Below are 22,594 nucleotides of genomic sequence, written 5' to 3' on the forward strand. Positions count from 1 at the left end.
TCCATCTGAATTTGTCTTATTGTGAATCAATTGCTTTAAACTGAAGCATTTTTAAGACTGAAACGCCACTGTGGCTGCTGGCTCCGCCCACCTCAGTTTCCCAAAGTGGCGGTGGTACAGTTTACTGCCAGCTCTAGGTCTGGAGCCATGTGTACCATCAACTATCAGAAGCAGTTCTATCAAAGCAGCGCATAGCCCAGAAACCCTTTTTTTTTTTTTTTTTTAAACTAGCAAAGGCTAAATCTACCACGCAGCAGAGTAAAGTACTGCTTGTAGATTCCTCATTCCCGCCACACTGCAGGCCAGATGCACACGCCAGGAACCCGCCATAGTAGCTCAAACAGGCAGGCTGCCGCTAACTTGAGAGAGACAACTAGGAAGCTGTTTTTAGCTCCGTTTCAGAATCTTTTTTCTCAGGTTTTAGGTGGACACTCTTGCCCCACATTGGGCGCCATTTGTAGCTAGAGTTTTCCTGCCTGGCCCAGTCAGGACAAATCTCTCTCACCCACCAGGCCCACAGTTGCTCAGACCCAACCAAGTAAGCACACAGAAACTTACATTGTTTACAAACTGTATGGCTGTGGCAGGCTGCTTGCTATTTAGTTCTTTTTTTTTTTTTTTTTTAATTCTATGAAACGTTTATTTCCTTTGAAACCTCCTGAAACATGCCAGAAATCTCAAGACAGGGATGGGGGGGGGGAGACAATAAAGAATGATAAAAAATCCAAATGGAACAAATCAACCTGGGGAAAAAGCCCGCTGCTGTCTCCAGCCATCAGAAAGAACATCAACCTCAATTAAATAGTTTTTTTTTGCAGAAATTCTTACAAAAATAATAGAACAAAACCAAAAATTATAATTTACAATTGTCAATGTACATGATTAGGTCCCCAAAATGATTTGAATGATCTGAAGATACGAGGAGATACATTAAAGAAACAGATGAAGGAAGGAAGGGAGAGAGGGAGGGGAGGGCGGGGAGGGGTGGAGGAAGAGAGGGAGGGCAGGCTCCAGGTCTGAGGGAAGGAGGAGCTGTCTAGTTCTTACATCTTAAATTAGCCCATTTCTGTTAGTCTGTAAGTTGCCACGTGGCTCGTGGCTTACCAGGACCTTACATCTCGCTTGTCATGGCAGCAGCTGGCACTGTCTCTCTGCCCCAGCCTACTACCTCCCAGAATTCTCTTTTCTCTTGTCCCACCCATACTTCCTGCCTGGCTACTGGCCAATCAGTGTTTTATTTATACAGAGCGATGTCCACAGCACACCAGCCTTTCCAGATTATTTTCTTTGCTTTAACCTTAGGCCTTGAACTCTCTGCGTCCCTCCTGCCTCAGGCTCCTAGGCACTAACACGCTCCAAGGGAAGAAGGACTTTTATGCATCAGGTGTCTTTCACTTTTCAACTTTTAAAAGAAAATCTTTGAGATTTATTGTATGTGTATGAGGGTTTTGCTGCATGTCTGTGCACCATGAGCATGCAGTGGCCGCAGAGACAGGAGAGGGCGTTGGAGTCACAGACAGTTGTGAGCAGCATGTGAAGCTGGGAACCGAACCACAGACCTGTCGCTCCAGCCCCTGCTCCTCCCTGAGGCTGGAGCTCTCTGATTTGTCTAGACTGCCAGGGCCACTGAGCCCTGGGCACCTGCCTGCTGGTGGGAACATGGGCTTCATTCACAGAGGTTGGCTGAGATTGGTTCAGACACGTTGACCCACCTTCTTCCTGGCTATATAAGCTGTCTGCCCAGGGCGCTGCTCTTCCAGCCGTGGGTTCGGAGCCGGGGCTCTAAGTGCTGCATAACTGTGTGTGTGCCCCGGTGCTGGACAGCGGCCCGCTGGCTGCTGTTATCGGGGAGGATTTCATCGTGGTAAAGGGAGAAAATATCCAGAGCAGAGACGGAGAGTTCAGCCGGACACAGCCAGGGTTATCTGCAAGAGCGCGGGACGGACAGTCTCGGATGGAAGGATGAGTGGCTGGGGGAGAGAGACTCCTTTTGCAGACAGAAAACCCATTTCACAAGTTCCTGGGGAGTGCTGGCATTCTCTGCCGGCCAGAAGTCCTGTAGTCCAGACCTAACATCTAAGCACCCCGCCAACTGAGCTACAATCACCCTGCCAACTGAGCTAATCACCCCGCCACCTGAGCTGGCCCAGCCTCCTGCTTAGGATCTTTTGAGCCAGGAAGTTGTGACTTGCCCAAACACTAGCCTCGAGGCCACTCGTGACCCCGGCCGAGCCCTGACCTCCTGCCTCACTTCCCAGAGACCGTGCTCACTCTCGCACGCCCGGGTGCTCTCGAGGTTCCCGGGTCACCACATGACACAGCACCCCCTAATGCACGCAGCCCGGCGGGAACCCAGGGCGGGCGGACGGCTGGGGACAAACGTGTGCCCTCCGGGGCTGCCCTGTGAGAGCGCCTGTGCTGTCTTCGGGACAGAATGCTCGGGGACCCATAAAATAGTGTTTATGTCGCGTGTGCTTTAGAAATAAAAGTTTCCGTAAGTAAAAGCGGCGTCTAAGTGTCTCGGGTGCAGAGGCCCGGCTGCCATCCCCAGCACAGGAGAGACTGGGGAGCGAATGAGTGAATACGAACGAGTGAATGAACAGACGCCGTTACAGAAAGCCCTGGGGCCCCCGAGGTGCTCGTGCGCGGCCAGCACGGGCGAGCCTGGCCGGCTCAGGGGCCCCAGGCTGGCGGACACCGCGGGAGGACGGTTCCTTGGGTTCCGGCGGTGACTGTGACACTGCCTTCACGGACCGAGCAAGGCGTCGGGGCTGGGAGAGGCTGGGCGGCCACACTTTGGGCCTGGCCGCGGTTAGTCTGCCTCAAAACTCCAAGAGAGGGCAAAGGCCGCCCGCAGCGCCGCAGACGCCCCACCTGAGCGGTCACCAGGACTCTCAGGGCTCACATGGAAAGACGGGGCACTGGAAGTGAGGCTGGAGAGCTGCATAGGAGTTCAACGTGGTTTGCCCCAGCTTGTCTGAGAACTTGAGAATGGCGTGTCTTACTCGGTCAGTCCCTGCTTGCAGCTCCACTGAAGCCTCATCTACTCCGCTCCAAGCAGGGGATCGGAGCGCGGCCCTGGGGGTGTCCCGGATGACCCAGGACCGCCCCGAGGTCATCATGGCGTGAAGACAGCAGGTCACTCTAGTTTCCAATTGATCTGCTCCCTCGGGAGAGGCCCCGTGCGGCAGCTCACCTCTGCCCCTGGGTGTCCCCAGCAAGGCTGGTGCTGCCATGAGGTCATGGCTGGCGGCGCCCACAGACCGGCCACCCCGCTGCTCCGCAAGGCCGGGGGCTGGTGGTGAGGTCATCAACTGAGGACTGGGGGAAGGGAAGCCACGCTGGCTCGATGCCTTGCTCCAGAGTTTCACCTCCGCTGGGGGTGAAGCCCGTGGAGGATGGGGACCCGTGGCGCGCGGCTGCTCCGCGGCCCTGGGAGGGATCCCACGAAAACGGCGCACGGATCCTGGTCTTGAACACACAGACGCCCGTTCGTGCGGGGCGGGGGCACCACTCTGTGTAGGGAGGATGGAAAAGTATACAGCAAGGAAGAGAGCTGGGTCCAGTCATCCCAGCACTCAGGAGACTGAGGCCGGAGGACTGTGGGTTTGAGGTCACACTGAGAGGGCGCTGGGGCAGGAGGAACGCTCCCCGGGCCCGTCCCGGAGACCCCGGCCCCACTGGGCAGGCCCGACCCTCCCGCGCCCAGGCCGCCTGCACCCACGCGCAGGACAGTGGCCCACACTTCCTGCTCTGTCCCCGGGGGCGACCATCTGGGGTGACACAGGCGGGACGCGCGTGTGAGCGCGCAGTCAGCCTGGGTCCGCGCCGGGCCTCGCGGGTTAGCAGGAGTGTGAAGGGACTAGCGGGGCGGGACCGGCCGGCGCCTCCGCCACAGTCGGCTCGGTGCAGCTCCGGGACGCGGAGGCGCACGGGACGAGCCCGACCTGCTCTCTCTGGCTTTCCCCGGCGTCTTTGGATGAATCTCTGCCTTCGAGGGGGCCGGGGGATCCACACGACTCCAGTCACGTGCTCGGGGCCGCCGGGCTTCACGGTCACCGGACCCCGCGGTCTCCCCCGCCCTGGGGTTCCCGCCCGGATCCGCCTGGTCACCCGAGTTGGCACGGCGCGCGGGGGCGTGGCGGGCAGTCCGGGCTATAAGGCGGCGGCGGCGGGAGGCCGGCTCGCACCGCACCGCGCGCCCCACGCCGCCCCTCCATGGCCATGCCGCGGCCTCCGGGCGGCCCGCAGCTCAGGTTCCTGCTGTTCCTGCTGCTGCTGCTGCTGCTGTCCTGGCCGTCGCCGGGGGACGCGCTGGCACTGCCCGAGCGGCGGCGACGCGCCCACCCGGAGGAGGCGCAGCTCGACGCGCGGGAGCTACGAGGCCGCGTCCAGGACCTGCTGGGCCGGCTGCAAGCTAACCGGAGCTGGGAGGACTCGAACCCGGAACCCACCCCCGGCCCGACGGTCTGGGTACTCACTCCAGAAGGTGAGTGACATCTGGGGACCCACCAGAGCGACACGCGCCCCACCCCCGTCTAACCAACACGTTCAAGTCCACGAGGCTCAGTCCAGCCTGCGAGCCTCAGTTTCCCCAGCTCGGTGGGTAGGAAGAGTGTCCTTTCTGGGGTGACGGTGGTCCTGCATGCAGGGGAACGGGGGCCGGGGTGTGGGGATCGGGGGCCGGGGCGTGGGGATCGGGGGCCGGGGCGCGGGGATCGGGGGCCGGGGCGCGGGGAACGGGGGCCGGGGCGTGGGGATCGGGGGCCGGGGCGCGGGGATCGGGGGCCGGGGCGCGGGGAACGGGGGCCGGGATGTGGGGATCGGGGGCCGGGGCGCGGGGAACGGGGGCCGGGATGTGGGGATCGGGGGCCGGGGCGAGCCGGCAGGAACTGGACGGGGATCTGACGCAATCGCTGGTCAGGACTCCGCAGAGGGCCGGGCGGCGGGAGGAGGTCGGTGTGGGCGGCCTAGGACCGGCGGGGGCGGGCCGCCGTGGGCCGCCCCGAGCGCCCTGGGCGCTGTGACTCCAGGTGAACCCGGAGGTCTCCGAGCGGTCTCCGTGGCTGCGGCCTTGGTGGCCGCCTGTCACCCCAGCTGCTCGAGAGGCCGAGGCAGGAGGATTGCCATGAGTTCAAGGCCAGCTGGGGCTACGAACGGAGAACCTGTCCCAAATTTTAAATGTTCCTTCCGGGTTTTTGAGTGCTTTTGTAGCCTTAGGTGGGTTTCAGACTCGGGGCAATCCTCCTGCCTCCGCTTCCCAAGTTCGAGATGACAGGTGTCAGCCACGAATCCTGCTTCACACCAGGCGTGGTGGCCTTTAACCCCAGGGGGCGCGGGTCTCGGAGGCGGGGGGGGGTACGGGGGGCGTCGGGGCACGGGGGGGGGTACGGGGGGCGTGGGGGCAGGCGGGCACGGGGGGCGTGGGGGCAGGCGGGCACGGGGGGGGCACGGGGGCGTGGGGGCAGGCGGGCACGGGGGCGTCGGGGCACGGGGGCGTGGGGGCAGGCGGGCACGGGGGCGTGGGGGCAGGCGGGCACGGGGGCGTGGGGGCAGGCGGGCACGGGGGCGTCGGGGCAGGCGGGCACGGGGGCGTCGGGGCAGGCGGGCACGGGGGCGTGGGGGCAGGCGGGCACGGGGGCGTCGGGGCAGGCGGGCACGGGGGCGTGGGGGCAGGCGGGCACGGGGGCGTCGGGGCAGGCGGGCACGGGGGCGTCGGGGCAGGCGGGCACGCGCGTGACGCTCTCCGTTCCTCCCGCAGTGCGGCGGGGCCCGCGCGGCCGCCTGCTGCTCCGCGTCCCGGCGGCGCTGGCGCGGCGTCTCCCCGAAGCCCGCCGCGTGCACCGAGCGCGGCTCCTGCTGCCGCGGCCGTCGCGGCCCTGGGACGTCACCGCGCCGCTGCGGCGCGCACTCAGCCTCCGGGGACCGCGCCGCCGCGCACTGCGCCTGCGCCTGCCGCCGGGCCGGGCCGGGGCGCCCTCTCGCGGCGCGCGCCTGGAACTGCACCTGAGGCCGGCCGCCGGCAGGGGGCGCCGCAGCGCGCACGCGCGCCCCAGAGACCCCTGCCCGCTGGGCCCCGGGCGCTGCTGCCACCTGCGGACCGTGCAGGCCACCCTCGAGGACCTGGGCTGGAGCGACTGGGTGCTGTCCCCGCGCCAGCTGCAGCTGAGCGTGTGCGTGGGCGAGTGCCCCCACCTCTACCGCTCGGCCAGCACGCACGCGCAGATCAAGGCGCGCCTGCACGGCCTGCAGCCCGACCTGGTGCCCGCCCCCTGCTGCGTCCCCTCCAGCTACACCCCGGTGGTCCTCATGCATCGGACGGACAGCGGCGTGTCCCTGCAGACCTACGACGACCTGGCGGCCCGGGGCTGCCACTGCGCATGAGCGCCGGCCGGCGCTCACCTGCACTCCTCCCTGATATTTATAGTTGTATTTATTGATGTTGCTAATTTATTGGGGTCGGGTGGGAGAGTGGGTGGGCTGTGTATTTATTCAAAACTCTGTTAATAAACGCGAGACTGGTTTCTATGAGGGTCTAAGACGGAGCCTCAGTTTCCCCAAGGCTGCCGCCGAAGGCGCGTGGCGATAGTGGATGCCAGCCCGAGAGTGGTGTGACCTCCCAGGGCTCGCGGGCCGCGGAGGAGAGGCGCTGCCGGCCGATGGACCTGGGTTCAATTCCCGGGGCCTCACTTGGTGGTGGGAATGACTCCTGAGAGTCTCTCTGTCTGTGTCTCTCTCCCTCTGTCTCTGCCTCTCTTTCCCTTTCTGTCTCTGTCTCTCCCTCTCTCTCTGTCTCTCTCTGTCTCTCCCTCTGTCTCTCTCTGTCTCTGTCTCTCCCTCTGTCTCTCTCTGTCTCTGTCTCTCCCTCTGTCTCTCTCTGTCTCTCTCTGTCTCTGTCTGTCTCTGTCTCTCTTCTCTCTGTCTCTCTCACACACGCAATGTAATAAATACTTTTTAAGGAATTGTGACACGTCTGAACACAGGTGCCCTGTGACTATCTGTCATTTGTCACTGGGACAGTCCCTGACCCCCCCTCAGTCACCAGTCAGCCTTCTAGTGGCCCTCCTGGTATGGGTGTGTGTGTCACCTTTACAAACTTAGGGAGCCCGAGGTCATGAAATTCGACACTTTACAAAACCATGCTGACCCCGGCAGGGAAGAGGTCATTGCCCTTCCTGTTTCCAGCAATTTATTGCTTTCACAATGATGTTGCCTCTGGTCTTTCATATGAAAAGAGCAAGGAGTCAACAATAAGTTGTGAGGAAGTTTCACCCACTCTGTATCTCCCAGGAAAGACATTCCTGTGTGTGTGTCAGAATTGCTGAGTTCAGGCCCTCACACCTGTGTCCACTTTTCTGAGACGTGCAGAATGCCCCCTCCCACTTCATCCAGATTTAGATGGTCTGATAAAGAAGCCACCTGAGGGGGGGGGGATATGTGAGGTGAAACCCGGCTGGGGCAGAAGGTCCTGAGGTGGGGCAGGCAGGGCCAATGGTAAAGTGTTTGAAAATCAGAAAGCCTGCTCTGGGTCACTTGGGAAGAGGAAGTGAGCAGGGGACGCACCCCATCAGACTGGCCTGTGGGGGTCTTCTTGGGTGGCAGTGGTGTGGGAGGCCTGCCACCCGGGGCAGGTGGTCCTGTTGGGTGAGCAGCAAGGAGGAGCGAGCCAGCAGCAGGCCGTCCTGGTGGCCCTGGCGTGGGTCTCTATCCCAGCAGGAACCCCCCAAGCAGCAGGCACCGCCCTCGTCCTCTCCAGGCCCAGCCTGCATCAGTTGCTCCCAGGATGTCTTCCCGAAGGACCCACTGCAGGCTCCCCGTTATGTGGAAGCTGTTCAAACTCCCTCGGTTGCCTCCTTCTGGGGACGCTCCTCCAAACCAGGCCTAAGACCCCAGGACTGACCAGGCTGAGTTCCAGCAGGACCTAGACAAGCATGAGGTGTCATAAGCCGATGACAGTGTCTGAGGAATCCTTGGGGGGGGGGCTTCTCGTGGGTGGCGCTGCATCCTGGCCCCTGTTGGTCACAGTTCTCTAGAGTAACAGAACTTATAGAATGAATCTCTCTCGATATATAGGAAAAGGGGGTTATTGGAATGACTTATAGGCTGCAGTTCAGGTAGTCCAACAATGGCTGGCTGTGAGCAGAAAGAATCCAGTAGTTCAGTCTCCAAGCCTGGATGTCTCAGCTGCTCTTAAGTATATGCTGGAGTCTTGAAGAAGTAGGTTCCGATGCCAGTGAAGGAATGGATGTGTCAGCAAGTCGAGGACAAGCAGACAAACAGCAAGTTTCCTTCTTCTATGTCCTATTCCAGCAGAAGGTGTGGCCCAGATTAAAGGTGTGTCTTCCCACCTCAAGATCCAGATCAAAGCATGTGTCTATGGTCTCCGGACTGGACGTGGATCTTCTAGGTGGGAGGCGGTGCTGAATTGTGGAGGATCCAGGAATACAGAAATATAAAATTATAAGCTTAAGAGATAAAAACTAGTCAGCTGTAAAGGTTAACTGCTAACAATGTCCCTGCTTTACAGCAGCTCCTCTGTCAACAGCCAGGGGTTAACTTTTAACCCCCTTGACCCTTAGAGCCAACAACTGCCTGGACCAAAGTTAACTTTTAATAATTGTTCCTATGTGACTCCTAGCATGTGTTTCTACGTGACTGTTAGCCTGATACTAAAAGAAGGGGCCGATACCCACCTCCATTGCCACAGCTCCAGAATTCCAACATTGGCTGTGGTCTCAGCTAGCTGATAAGCGTTTGTGCCCCTACGGTGTTTTATTTTCTTACTTTTTAATTTTTTATAAAGTTTGCTTCTGGTTTAATAGACTTTGGTGGTCTGTCCCCCATTATTTCGAGACCCCGGACCAAACATTTGGTAATGGTGATGGTGCATGCCTTTAATCCCAGCACTCAGTGGATCTCTGTGAGTTTGAGGCCAGCCTGGTCTACACACTGAGTTCCAGGACAGCCAGGACTACACAGAGAAACCCTGTTTTGAAGAACAAAACAAATAAACAAAAACATAAAAGAAAGAAAGAAAAGAAGTGGATCTTCCCACTTTGAGTTAAACAGGTATGTCCCCATCTTAGGTTTTAATGAATTCCAGATGCAGTCAGGTTGACAGCCAAGAGCAACCGCCATAGCTTTGGAATGTCTTTAGGCTCCTTTTGTTTATTTGTTTGTCCGTCTATTTGGTGAGCAGTGAACCCATATGGGAAGGACAGAAGGAAAGAAAAAAGACACACAGAGAGGCAGGGGAAGCCACACAGCCTACAAGCCCCTGACCCAGGAAGCCGGAGCTGGGGAGGGAAGGGGGCAGGGGAGGGGGCAGTGGGGCTGGATGGATGCAGAGCCACTTAGGAATCCCAGATGGAGACGTGGAATCCCAGGTCAGTCAGGCACTCAGCCCCATGTGGCCCACAGCATTTATTGAGCACCACCCGCCCACTGACTCTGGGTTCAGCTCCAGACCCTCCTTCCACTTTGGGGGTCCTAGCGCCCCCTCTGACGTCGAGGGTCCTGGGGAGCGTGGGGGCTTCAGCGGCGGAGTCTCAAGGCTCAGTGTTCTGTCCCACGGAGGGGGCTGGGGTCTCAGCGCCCTGGGGCCACGTACTCCTGGTTGTACCCTGGGGCCCTTCCCAGGGACTCCAGGTTGCAGTAGATGGGCTGAGGGTCCCAGTCGTCACCTTTGTAATTCATGTAGAAGTCGGTATCCCCGGAAGGGCTCCTGCAGGGGCAGATGGGCGTCAGGTCCTTGACTGAGTCAGAGAGGGATGCCGCTCACTTCTCTCTCTCTCTCTCTCTCTCTCTCTCTCTCTCTCTCTCTCTCTCTCTCTCACACACACACACACACACACACACACACACACACACACACACACACACTCAGTCCTAGATCTCTTAAGTCAAAAGGGTGAGAAGGGCCTGCGTGGTTACCAATGTATTTAACGTTACAGGAAACCTGCTATGGCCAGGGAGTTGGACGAGGTGTCCAAGCGTCATCGGTGGTTTGGATGAGATCGTCCCTAGTGGGCAGAGATTTGAACACTCAGCCCCCAGTGGGTGGGCAAATCACTACCAAGCCTCGGAAAACCTCTGTTTCTGCACCGTTAAAACACAAGAGTGGAAAGAACACGCTAAATTTGATTTTTTTTTCAGAGCTGAGGACTGAACCCAGGGCCTTGCTCTTGCTAGGCAAGCGCTCTACCACTGAGCTAAATCCCCAACCCCTACATTTGATTTTTATATGTGTATGCGTAGTGTCTGCATGCATGGTGCGTGTACGTGTGTGCGTGCACGCCTGTGCAATCGTGTGTGTGGTGCGCGTGCGTGGTGTACGTGCCCTTTCACCTCTCCAATCCCAGAACACACCTTCACATGCTTTGTGGTTGTGTTTTGCTAATTTTGTTTGTTTGTTTGTTTGTTTTGAGACAAGGTCTCATGTAGCCCAGGCCGGGTTCCCTGCCTCTGCCTCCCAGAGCTGGTCTGGGTGGTGCGGGTCATGGCACCCAGGGCCGGGTGTGTCTGGGCAAGTGCTCCAGCCTGGCTCAGCACCCCCCTCCTCTTCACTTGTTAACAGTATTTCCTTATTATCATTTGCCTGTGAGCTCAGAGGAGGCTGTGAGGGCGCTGGGAACGTCACGTGTGTGGGAGGAACCGAACCCGGGTCCTTATAAGCGCAGCAGGCCCCGGGGCGGAGCTGGGGTGGTAACTGTAATAGAGAAGATTAGCATAGGTTCCCCATCCCTCTCCGCGGCTACTTCCGCTTTCTCGAAATTTGCATCTTATTTGCATACCCCTCCTTCCCAGCAGCTGAGCTACCCCAGTCCCAGCTTCCAGCCCAGCCTCTCTCTTCCTTCCCTCTTCCAGGCCACAAACTTCCCCCATTTTTTTTCTTTCTTTTTGTGTGTTTGGTTTGTTGAGTGTCATGTGGTCAGGCTGCTGGCCTCACACTCGGGATCCTGCAGCCTCCACCCCACGGTGCTGGAAACACAGGCACACCACCAACACTTGCACCTTGGACTGGTCTTGACCAGCTGAGCATCGCAGGTGTCACAGGGAGATGCGGAGATACCGCTATAGCAGGACCACAGACAGCACTCTGTCACTCTGTTACAGCCCACTTCTCCCCTCCCGCCTCCAGAGCTGTGAACTGGGTTTGCAGGCCACACAGGGGAGCTGGCCCCCGGGGGGCCTTACCCGACCCCTGGAGCTGAGACAGGCCGTGATCCTCACATAAACAGAGATGTGGTGCTGCTCTGCCGATGCCACACAGCCTGCATGAGGCCCACTTGAAATTCTCAGGCTGACTTCAAACTCGTGGTAATCCACCTGCCTCTGACTCCCGAGAGCTGCAACCACATGTGGTGACAGGTGTACAGCACCATGTTCTGCTGAGTAATTACCCGCTGTAGACAGGTATCTGTGGTCACTCACCTGGGTGCAGGCCATGAGCAGTCCTCGGCCGGCTGGCCTATGAAGACATTCTCATAGTCCAGCGTGGACCTGTCTGGTGGTGTGACCGGGGCCTTGGGGCTCCGTCGCTGGCTGCTGTGCCTTGGCAGGAAGCCTGTCACCGGTCTGGGGGAGGCGTGTGAACACTGGGCTTTGCTGAGGCCAAGGCCACTGGCCCCCCGGTGTCCCCAAAGTCTCCAGGCCAGCAGAGATCCACTGACAGCCAGAGCCAGGAAGATAACCCCTGCCACAAGGGCGCCGACGGTCCACGGGGCCAAGCTGGTGCGACAGCTGACCTGGAGGAAGGTGGAGAGGTTCCTGGGGGCTCCAGTGCCTGAGTGTAGACACAGCAGCCCCTGCTCTCCGGAGCAGTTGTTCTGACGAATGTCATACCAGGAGGCCAGCCCACAGCTGCAGTCGGCCCTGAGCTCCAGGTCACAGCGCAGGGCCAGCGACTGGTCCACGCTGACCAGCTGGTTGTGGGTGACGATCAGGGTTTGGAGCTTCTCCAGGTTGGCGAAGAACAGCCCAGGGAGAGCCTGCAACTTGTTCCTAGATAGGTCCAGGACTTGAACTCGGCTGGCCTTCAGGGACTGGGTCCTTGGCAGGGACAGGCCAAGGCCACTGAAATTGAGGCAAGTGTCACTGAATGTCTGGGTCCAGTTCACATGGCTTGAGGACACCATGCAGGTGAGATCTTGACTCCCCGACTCACGGGGCAAGGCCAAGAGCAGCAGAAGACATGTCCACAGCAGCCTGGCCCTGGTGGCCCCCATTCCAGCAACCTGTGTGGGGACACAGGCGTCAGATGGTGACCTCACCCTGTGGTCTCCTACCCAGGTTGAATATTGTGGGTTTAAAAAAAGTACTTTAATAATTCAAACCAGGCTAGAGGTGGTGGCGCACGCCTTTAGTCTCAGCTGGCAGAGGCCGGTGGGTCTCTTGTAAGTTCGTGGGCAGCCTGGTCTACAGAGTGAGACCCTGTCTCAAACCCAAATAAAAGATCCTCAACCAGCTCAGGCTCTTCTGACATGGAAGCACACTGCCCCTGGCTGGCCACCTCTCCCTGAGCATCCCTGGTCCCCAAACCTCCATCTTCTGGTCTGTGAAATGGGCGCCTGCTAGAAGACTAGACCACCCTCCCACACACCTCAACTTCAGATCATCTACAGCACTCTCATTGGCCAAGACGCGGCCATATGTAGATGAGTGGTTGCCCTGGAAACCGCCCAGCCCAGGTCCTGGCAACCTTTCCTGCAGACCCCGGAGCGCGGGAGGCGGTAGCGTCCCGCGCCCGCTGCTGCTTGTGTCTTACCTCCTGGGGTCACCTTCCGGCCTTTGTGGTGTCCAAGCCTCAGGGTCTGGGTTGGGGTTCACCGTGGCGGTCCTGGCCGAGCCACCAACCTGGCGCTCTCCACCTCTGTGCCCAGCGCCTGGGAGAAGAGGAACGCTCTCTCGCAGGGGAGGAGGGGCCGTCCTGTCCCACTTCTCCCTTGCTGGAGGCCAGTGACCTCCACCCTGTGCTCCTTGGCCCGCAGCTCCCCCACCCGCTTCCTGACCTCTGCTGGGCTCTGCAAGTATTCACTCAACAATCACTACAAATGCCTCAGCCCTGGACAGGTACTTAGGGGCGTCTGGTCCTGGGAAAGGACAGAGCTGGACAGTCTCTCTCTCTCTCTCTCTCTCTCTCACACACACACACACACACACACACACACACACACACACACACTCTCCATGGAGACAGTACAGGCCCAGAAAAAGGGACAGGATCCTGCAAGGCATCCTAGAGAAGGGGGCATTAACGTTGGGGCTTCAACACATTGCTAGGAGTTTGCCAAGGATTCTTAAAATCTGTCCTTGATTTTCCACCGTCCCCCAGAGGCTCAGTGAAAGTCGGTGTGGCTGTTGATGAGGAGCTTTAGGGCCTGCCGAGGAAGGGGACATCACTGATAAATAAACTTGACAGGCTGTTAGAGCAGTTCCTGAACTAGTCATCAGGAGCTAAGGTCCTGTGGCCTGAGGAGCAGCTGCCTAGTAGGAACTGGCAGTGGAGGCACAGGTGTACACCCCAGGGACCTGAGGGACCCATGGGAGCCAGGCTGTCCTGTGCACAGGGGAGGGAGGAAGTCCTGGTGTGAGGCCTGTGTGGTGGGTCTGTCTGAAGGAACCCTACCCAGCAGGTCAGGTCACTGACAGGAAGAGGAAGCGGTCAAGGCTGTGTGAGGTGGACTCTCCCTACTCAGAGGCAAGGCCCTGCAGGGTGTCACAGGAGCCCCAGCACTGCAGGGCAGGTGACAGGGTGGCCCAAGCCCAGAGCCCAGTGGAGAGAATGCTCAGCAGAGGAATCTGGAGGCATATCCCTGTCACGTGACGCCCATGAGGATGAACTTGTGACTCTGAGTGACAGATGTCAGACACAGTGACATGAGCACCCCCCACCCCAGGCGCTAGGAGCCTCAAATCTGCTCAGGACATCGGGCTCTTCTTGGGAGTGGAGTCTCCTAGAAGCACTGAGGACAAACACACAGCAGAGTGAATGTGTGAAATGCTACTCACTTTATTATTATTTTACTGATTTAATGTGCGCGTGTGTGTGCGTGTGTGTGTGTGTGTGTGCGTGCGTGTGCGTGTGTGTGCGCGTGTGTGTGTGTGTGTGTGTATGTGTGCATGTGTGTGTGTGCGTGTGTGTGTGCGCGTGTGTGTGTGTGTGTGTGTGTATGTGTGTGTGTGTGTGCGTGTGTGTGTGCGTGTGTGTGTGTGTGTGTGTGTGTGTATGTGTGTAGCACAATAAAGAGTGGAGCTAGACAAGGAAGCGGGGCACAGCTGATCCTCACAGTTGGGAGACTGGGTGTGGCACAGGCAGGGCGAGGCCACAAAATCTCCAGTGTCACCACAAACATAGATCACAGCTGTCCTCCACACTCTCAGCAATCCCCAGACCTTTAGGGGTAGCCCAGTAACCATATATGCTCAGAGATACCCCAAAATGTCCAAAGGCTCTAAGAGACACCCTTGAAACCTTCAGAGCTATGGAGAGATCCCCTAACCTCTCCAAATGCCAGGCACACACACACACACACACACACACACACACACACACACACACACACACACACACCCCAAGACTCGTAGAGACAGCAACACAGATAGACACAGAGTTCTCAGCACTAAGCTCCCCAATATGTGACTCCCCACAATCGAGCCTTGCTATCCCAAAACCCTTTGAGCTCCTGTTCTGGGACCCCCAGTCCCCTCAGCCTCCAGGGTCAGTCCCCTGCTGCCTCTCCCCTCCAGGCTGACACCACAGATCTGCCCACCCTCCTTGTGATGGCCACAGGGGCCACGAGGACACTCTGCAATGGGTGCAATCCACTCTTGTCCACAGGAAGGGGAGGGGCCAAACAAAGACCACAGTAGGTGACAGGTGCCCAGGGACACTGAGAGCCAGTGGTCAGGTTGACCTTGACAAGCAAACACTGGCTGAGTCCCGCCTGTGGGGCAAGCTTCCACTCTGTGTCCTGCAAACCCAGTTTCTGGTTCTGAAAGAATTTAGAGGTAAAGGATTCTGAACAATGGCTTTTATCTGTTCAGCCAGTGTAGCTTAGATTACCTCAGAAGTGTCATCCTCCTGCCTCTGCCTCCCCAGGGTTTGGGGACCAGGGCCTGGTGTTTTGTAGAGGGCATGAGGGCCTTGTGCTCACAGGTAAACTCTACAGAAACCAGGAACGTTCAACAGCAGGGTTGTCTTCCACCCAGAAAGCTTCGAGTGGAGGTGGTCCCGGGACCTGCACCGTCTGTGGCACTGGCCACTCCAACTCCACAGAGTTGATTCCAGTCACGATCCCTACACCTTCTCTTGAGCATTTCGTTTCTGAGCCAACAGACCCATCCTTACGGAGGAGGCCGTATGTACTTTGTAAAGAGTTTCAATGTAACAAGTCTTAAACTTTGTTGTGCACACAGGATGGAGTCAATCATCTTCAGGACACTTTTTCCCAAAATTGTGCAGTGCTTCAATATAGCTACAGTCAGACTCCAGAAACCGGTTCCTGTGTCCTGTTGAACAGGGTTTTCTCTGCCAGCCCCAGTGTCTGCAAAGACCCCACAGAATTATAGAAGTCACTTACAGAGGAAACAGGTATGACCAAAGCCAGGTGGCTAACATAGCGCAGCCCCGATCTGCATTTCTGCATGGGGGTCCATGGGGATCCCTGGTCCAGAGGATTTTAGAGAAAGTCCTGAACCACAAGAGCGTGGCCACACTCACCACTGATGACCTAGGACGGCAGGACCTTCCTGCTGGTCACTGCTGCCCATGCTTGACAGGCCAGCCTGGGCTACACAAGAAGACTGGGATCCCCCAATGAGGGGCTGGGAGTGTGACTCAAGGTGCAGCCCCTACCTAGAATCCTAGAGAGAGTAATACCATTATGCCCATTTCACAGATGGAGAAACATGTTGTGGAATAGACTATTTGTAAAGATGTGTTGTAAAGATGTGTTGCATTTGTTCATGCTGCATCTATTTAACTATATAAAGATGTGTTGCTGTTTCACCTTGCCTGCCTAAGCCACCTGATTGGTCTAATAAAAAGCTGAAAAGCCCAGAGCTAAGCAGAGAAGGGATAGGCAGGGCTGGCAGGCAGAGAGAAAAGGGAGACAGACAGACAGACACAGAGGAAGCAGGAAAGCAGGATGGACAGTGTGTAGATGAGGTAAACGAGCCTCAGGGCTGCACATAGATTAATAGAAATGGGTTAATTTAAGTAAAATAAAAAAAAAAACTAGCTAGAAACAAGCCTAAGCTAAGGCTGAGTGTTCATAATTAATAATAAGTCTCCTTGTCATGGTTTGGGGGTGGCAGGACAAGAAAGCCTGCTACAGAAACCGAGGCCCGGGCTGCTTGACTGGATTCTTGGTTTCTGTAATACAGAGAAGGTCTGACCACATCTGAGCAGACACCATGATGCTGCTGCCTGGATTCACAGAGGATTGTTAGGTGGATCCAGAGATCTGTTCCTGCCCCTGGGAAAGTAAGGCCTTTCACTATTATTTGCAGGCTTCCGTGGCCCTCAGCCTTTCAAAAAGTTTTTTTTTTCTTTTTAATTTTTATGTGTGAGAGGGTGAGTGCATGAGTGTGTGAGTTCCAGGAAGCCCTGAGTATCCTGCTCTTGAGCTATTGGAGGCTGGGAACAGAACTTGGTTCCTCTTGAGATCAGCAACTGCTTTTAATGGCTGACCCGTCACAGATTAAATTTCTATTTCTCAAGGATTGCCCTGTGTCCCACCTGTAACCTTAACTACAAATGGTTCTGTACTGCCTGTTCCAGGATCGAAATTGTGTCTTTGTTTCTAAATGTAATTTATAACCATCTTTCACCCTACCTCTGTTTCAAAGGCCTATGGCTACCTTGTTACAAACACCATCTTCGCTTCAGGAGCACTAACTTGTTCTGTTCATCTTGTGCTCCTGTAACCCCACCGATTCCCCCATTTAGAACCCCCTACCTGTAGTTCCAAGTTTTCCTGTGTCAGGCCTGGCTGGCAGCTGCTCAGTCCTAAGTAAACACACAGAGGCTTATATGAATTGCAAACTGTGTGGCCTATGACAGGCTTCTTGCTAGCTAGCTCTTTGATCTTAAATTAACCCATTTCTATTCCTCTATTTGTTGCCATGTGGCTGTGAAGTTACCAGTCAGCTGGTGTCTCCTCTTCCCGCCTGTCTCTTTCCTCTCTGCTTAGATTTCCCGCCGACCTGTAAACTGTCTTGCCACAGGCTAAAGCAGCTTATTAACCAATTGTAACAACATATATTCACAGCACACAGAAAGACATCCCCCAGCACTTCCTCTGTGCTATAAGCGCTTTGTCTTCCACACACCAAGTGCTGACCTCTGCAACCCTGCCTTAGGGGGAGGCACTCTGTGTACAAGAATAAAAATCTTGTTTTAAGCCAGGCAGTGTTAGCACAAGCCTTTAATCTCAGCGCTCAGGAGGTCGAGGCAGGCAGATCTCTGAGTTTGAGGCCAGCCTGGTCTACAGAGCACGTTTTAATTAATTTGGCCATGATGATCTAGGTTAGTGGTCTTTTTTGACACATCTTTGGGATTAACATTTAGAGGCCCCAGTGAGATCAAGACAACAGCCCAAATTCAGAAGGTCAGAAGCCAAACCCTTACCTCTGGCCCTCTGGGACTAAGGAGCTGCTCCTCAGGGGTTGCATACCATGGAGATACTCCAAATTCCAGAGGCATGCCTTCAGTTTGTCATACTGCCTAGGTGAACAGCGGCATCAAAAAAAGGAAAACAGCTTCTTTCTTTGGGAGGCCTCCTCTGGTAAGTCACAGAAGCTTCTATTTATTTATTTTGGTTTTTCAAGACAGGGTTTCTCTGTGTAGCCCTGGCTGTCCTGAACTTGCTCTGTAGGCCAAGCTGGCCTTGAGTTCACAGAGATCCACCTGCCTCTGCCTCCCTAGTGCTGAATGCCCACTGGCAGCGTTTCGACACCTGGGCCACACAACAGAGCCAAGGAACCAAAAGGACGTCCATGGCACTGGGGGCCAAGCAGAGCATTTGGAGAGATCGTCCATGGCACACCAGGCATTCCAGGAGCCAAGGGAGGTTGAAAAGACCTGGACTGGAGCTACAGGGTAAACCCAGCACTTCAGAGGCCTCCAGCAGTTCCTGGCACGGGCTTGTGTTGGGAGGCAACTGAAAATAAGCCTCCTATTGGTTAAGAAAATTTCTTTGGTCAAACGTCGAAAGTCTGAATGTTACTCTGCTGTGTCTGTGCTTTGCTTGTCTGTGTGCATTCTTCCGTTGTATGATATTTTGATTGCATTCTTATGCTCCCAAGACTGTCTATAAAATTTGCTTTGAATCAGAGGGCAGAGCTAGCTACTAGCTGACCGAAATTAACCATAGAGGTTTTGGAGGACTGAGTGTAGGGTAAAAGGGTCAGCCAAAGAAACTCCCTGCCCCTGACAAATTGAGCATGAAACCAAGTAATCCCCGAGCAGGAAAACCGACCAACCCTCAAGCAGGAAAGCCAATCAATTCATGAGCACAGAAATCTAGCCAGTCTCTGAGTTTGTCTAACCCTGAAAATCTTCACCCTGGAAAAACACTGCCCCTAAGAAACCCTATATAAACCCTGTGCCTGTTCAGTTGGCAGCTGCCTTTACCCACCCTGGCAGAGGCACCAACTCTCCTGGATTCCTCCCTCCTAATAAGTCTCTTAAATGAGATTTGGGTAACGACCTTCTTTTGGCAGAATGGAACAGGGCAGAGAAGTAACAACTTTCACTGGAGCAGGAGCAGAGCTGCTACATTCCCGAGAGGGAAACCATCCCCCACCAGAACAGAGGTGTAGGTGTGGACAGCCAGGACACTTTCCCTCCAGAGCTGTAACACTTACACTGAGGACAGGTAGACACAGGAAGTAAAGAGAGACGGGGTGGGGTGTCATTGGTTGCTTCCCCACCACTTCTGTCATCATTATCCTTATATGTGACTCCTGAGTTTTTATTGACACAGAATAATTAGATAAATGCTACATCTGGTACCCATGTTGGGTGACATATGCAGTAGGGCTTTTCTTTGGGATGCCAGCTCAGAAAAAATAACAGAGACATATTAATGATGAAAGCTTGGCCTTTGCTTAGGCTTATTTCTAACTAGCTCGTATAACTTAGCCCATTTATATCAACATTTTTCTGTCTCTTTACCTCATCTCCACACTGCCCATCCTGCTTGCTCTGTCTCCTGGAGTCTCTGTTTTCTCTTCCCAGCATCCTCTCTGCCTGGAAATCCTACCTAACTCTTGGCTGTTGTCTCTGCTAACTCTGTTAAGCTTTTGATGAACTCTAACAATGATATTCTGCAATGGTGTACTATGTAAGGACTAGGAAAATAAAGTTGCCAGTCTCCCTATGGACTGTATTTAAGATTTAAAGTTTTGGGTTGGGGATTTAGCTCAGTGGTAGAGCGCTTGCCTAGCAAGTGCAAGGCCCCGGGTTTGATCCTCAGCTCCACCAAAAAAAAAAAAAAAAAAAAGGTTTAAAGTTTTATACTCATACTAAAAGAACTTCAATTTGCGGGGTGGTGGTGGTGCATGCCAGTAGTCCCAGCACTCGGGAGGCAGAGGCAGGTGGATCTCTGTGAGTTTGAATCCAGCCTGGTCTACAGAGCAAGTTCTAGGACAGCCAGGGCTACACAGAGAAACCCTGTCTTCAAAAACCAACACCCCCCCCCCAAAAAAAAAAACAAGACTTGTAGCATTTTTCAGGTTAAACTTAACAGGAATAAAATCCTAATCTTGTATAAGCTACTAGCTTATTATAAACTGTTAAAGATGATTAAGACAACATGCAGGTTAAAAGTCACCTTATAAATGATCAAAATTTTTTAAAATGTAATTCATTTTTGGGAGTGGGGAGACAAGCTTTATCCTCCTATTATATATTCTCAAGGTTGAACCTACAACAAGTTACCAAAAGCAAAGTTTGTTTGAAACCAGGTACACTTAATAGATAACCCTCAAAACTTTTCAAAGATCTGCTGAATGTGGCATTTAAAGTGAAAAAAAGCTACTATGGCAGACAGAGGTCCCAGCTCCTGGCAGCAACGCCATGGTCTCCAAAGGAGACAGACGGGCCCAGTGACTCCACCTGGACTGTGGTGATGCTAACCACTGGGTCTGTCCCATGCCTTGCCTGCCGCCAAGTCCCTGCACAAACTGTGGACCCTGTTGGGCTGATTGCTCTATTCTGCTTTTTCACAGTAAGGTCAGTCCCCAAGTTCCTTCTCTACAGGAACATCTCTCAGGCCTGAGTCTGTCAACCAAAGGTCTATGCTGTCCTGTGCAGCAGCTGAAGAGTTAATGCTGTCCTGTATGACAGCACTGCTGTCTCCCAGGAAGCCATTGAGACCACCAGAGCCTAGTGTAACCATCTAGGTATTGGGTAAGTCTGACACTTTAATTGACGTTCAGGCCACTTGGATTATAGCTCCTGCTGTAATTTATCCTTTTCAGATCTCTGTGTTGTTGGTGACTAACTCTGACTTCATCAGTTTAGCAGCAGCTCTCTGGTCAATGCATTTCACATATAGAAACCAGGCCTTACTACCTGATAAGAAAAGGCAAACTCACACACAGGCTTGCTTTACTGATGGGCTTCATGTGAAAGGATAAACAGGTTTCAGGCATAACTTTGACTGTTTAAAGGAACTTGCTTTGCAATGACTATTCTCAGTAATCAACCATTTATATATGTCTAATGGTAAATAATTGGGTAAAAGATTTTAAAGTTTATATAAATTATAGAGGTCTAAAAATAATTTAAGTTATAAACATCTGAGGATATAAAAATCTAAATAAATTATGAGGCTCTAAAAATAATTTAAGGCATATAAACACAAATTACTCTATGCTATTGTTATGCCAAGATTTCAAAAATTCAAACTTAGCTAGGTGGTGGTGGCACAGGCTCTCAGGAGGCAGAGGCAGGTGGATCTCTGAACTGAGGTCAACCTGGTCTAGAGCGCAGCTCCTGGTGCTCAATGGAGTTGTGATAACGTGGTGACACTATCCACTATTACCAGTCACAAGCTCAAGATTTTAAATTTCCTCTGGTTGTCTTATAAATATAGACCTAAAAACACTTCTCTTCATGCCATAACATCTCTGTCCAATCTGTATCCAGCCCCTGGGCAGAGGAAAAATGTTCATGCTTTTTTAACCCAAAGCCATAGGTTTTGATAAGACTCAAGGGTCTACTCAAGTCTACTCCAGCTGTTTACAGACACCTGTTAGCTATTCTGGATTTCAATACAAAGTACAAACAATGGTGATGTAAGCTTCAGGGAGTTGAGAGAGTCCTCAGGCTGGGATCCACCCTCACAGCAACCAGGTAAGCACTCTTGTCAGTCAAGACCCCAAGCTTCTCTGCCTACCGCCTATTCTCGAGGGGGGCGCTCCGAATGTAAGATTTTCCTCTAGATTCTCTAGTTTTACTTCCTGCCCCTGCAGAGTTCCCCTCGGCTGAAAGACACCATCCAGAATCAGCTGAGGACTATGAGCTGCTGCAAAGGTGATCTCTGCCATGATAGCCCCAGGTAGTCCGGCACAGCTGGAGAGCCCTGGGATTGCTGAAAGCTGACATGATTGCTCCCTGTCTCTTCAACTGGGCTGGTTACCAGAGGCTTCTGATGAATGCTCCGTTGCCCCCATTCCCTCCTGGCCTTTTTGACTAACATTCCAGCCTTCCTGGGTCCTGACAACAGCATCCTGATTTCAGCAGGTAGTTACAGAAGAGAGTATGTTGTTACTCTTTGTCCTCAACAAAGGGCTGGAATATTAGCTACAAGGAAACTCCCTGGCAAAGGGGACTAAATGGCTACATGTAGAGCTCATTGGCATACCAAGATTATATGGCCTTAAAATGTTTGTTCTGTCTATGCTAAGCAATAGGTATCATTTATAGATGAGCATTGCATCTTTTGCTGCATTACACATTTTATGTCCCCCAAATCCTGCAGAGAAAGAATGCTAAATCCCCGTCAAAGATCTGACAGGGACGGGAGGAATGAAGGGCAGCCTGCCCCCGTCTTGGGCTTAAAATCCATTTTATGGTAAAGGCAAACTAGGCTCATTCCTGCTTATAATTAAACCTGTTTCTCAAGGATTGCCCTGTGCCCCACCTGTAACCTTAACTACAAATGGATCCCGTACTGCCTGTTCCAGGATGGCACTCATGTTCCCCACCCCAAACTATAAGCGCTTTGTCTTCCACACATCCAGTGCTGACCTCTGCAACCCAGCCTTAGGGGGAGGCAGCCTGTGTACAGGAATAAAAATCTTGTTTTAAATAATTGGGCCATGATGGTCTGGGTCAGTGGTCTTTCTCCTCCCATCTTTGGAATTAACAACAGTTATGAGCCATCACGGGTGGGCGTTGAGAATTGAACCCAGGTCCTCTATAAGAACAGCCAGTGCTCTTAACCACTGAGGCCTCATATATATCTATAGTATATCCTCAGAAGACTCCTAATTAAGCCTGGTTGGTGGCGTTGGCTGGCTTGCGATCCCAGCTCTCATAACCTGAGGCAGGAGATGGCGCATTCCAGAGACTTACGCAATC

General features: G+C 54.4%; 2 protein-coding genes across 2 annotated transcripts; one reads left to right on the forward strand and one right to left on the reverse strand.

Moving 5' to 3' along the window:
- Positions 1 to 3,822: 3,822 nt before the first annotated feature.
- Positions 3,823 to 6,453, forward strand: Gdf15 (growth differentiation factor 15). The gene is made up of 2 exons (XM_036166428.1): positions 3,823 to 4,489; positions 5,762 to 6,453. Exons 1-2 carry the CDS (start codon positions 4,219 to 4,221, stop codon positions 6,382 to 6,384), a joined length of 894 nt encoding a protein of 297 aa, XP_036022321.1. The 5' UTR covers positions 3,823 to 4,218; the 3' UTR covers positions 6,385 to 6,453.
- Positions 6,454 to 9,172: 2,719 nt separating this feature from the next.
- Positions 9,173 to 22,293, reverse strand: Lrrc25 (leucine rich repeat containing 25). Its single transcript, XM_036166735.1, has 4 exons — positions 22,262 to 22,293; positions 12,767 to 12,884; positions 11,434 to 12,236; positions 9,173 to 9,724 (listed from the first exon to the last, which is right to left on the reverse strand). The coding sequence occupies exons 3-4, from the start codon at positions 12,225 to 12,227 to the stop codon at positions 9,589 to 9,591; spliced, it is 930 nt and encodes a 309-aa protein (XP_036022628.1). The 5' UTR covers positions 12,228 to 12,236; positions 12,767 to 12,884; positions 22,262 to 22,293; the 3' UTR covers positions 9,173 to 9,588.
- Positions 22,294 to 22,594: the final 301 nt, after the last annotated feature.

Source organism: Onychomys torridus, chromosome 17, assembly GCF_903995425.1.
Source record: "Onychomys torridus chromosome 17, mOncTor1.1, whole genome shotgun sequence".
Taxonomy (NCBI): Eukaryota; Metazoa; Chordata; class Mammalia; order Rodentia; family Cricetidae; genus Onychomys; species Onychomys torridus.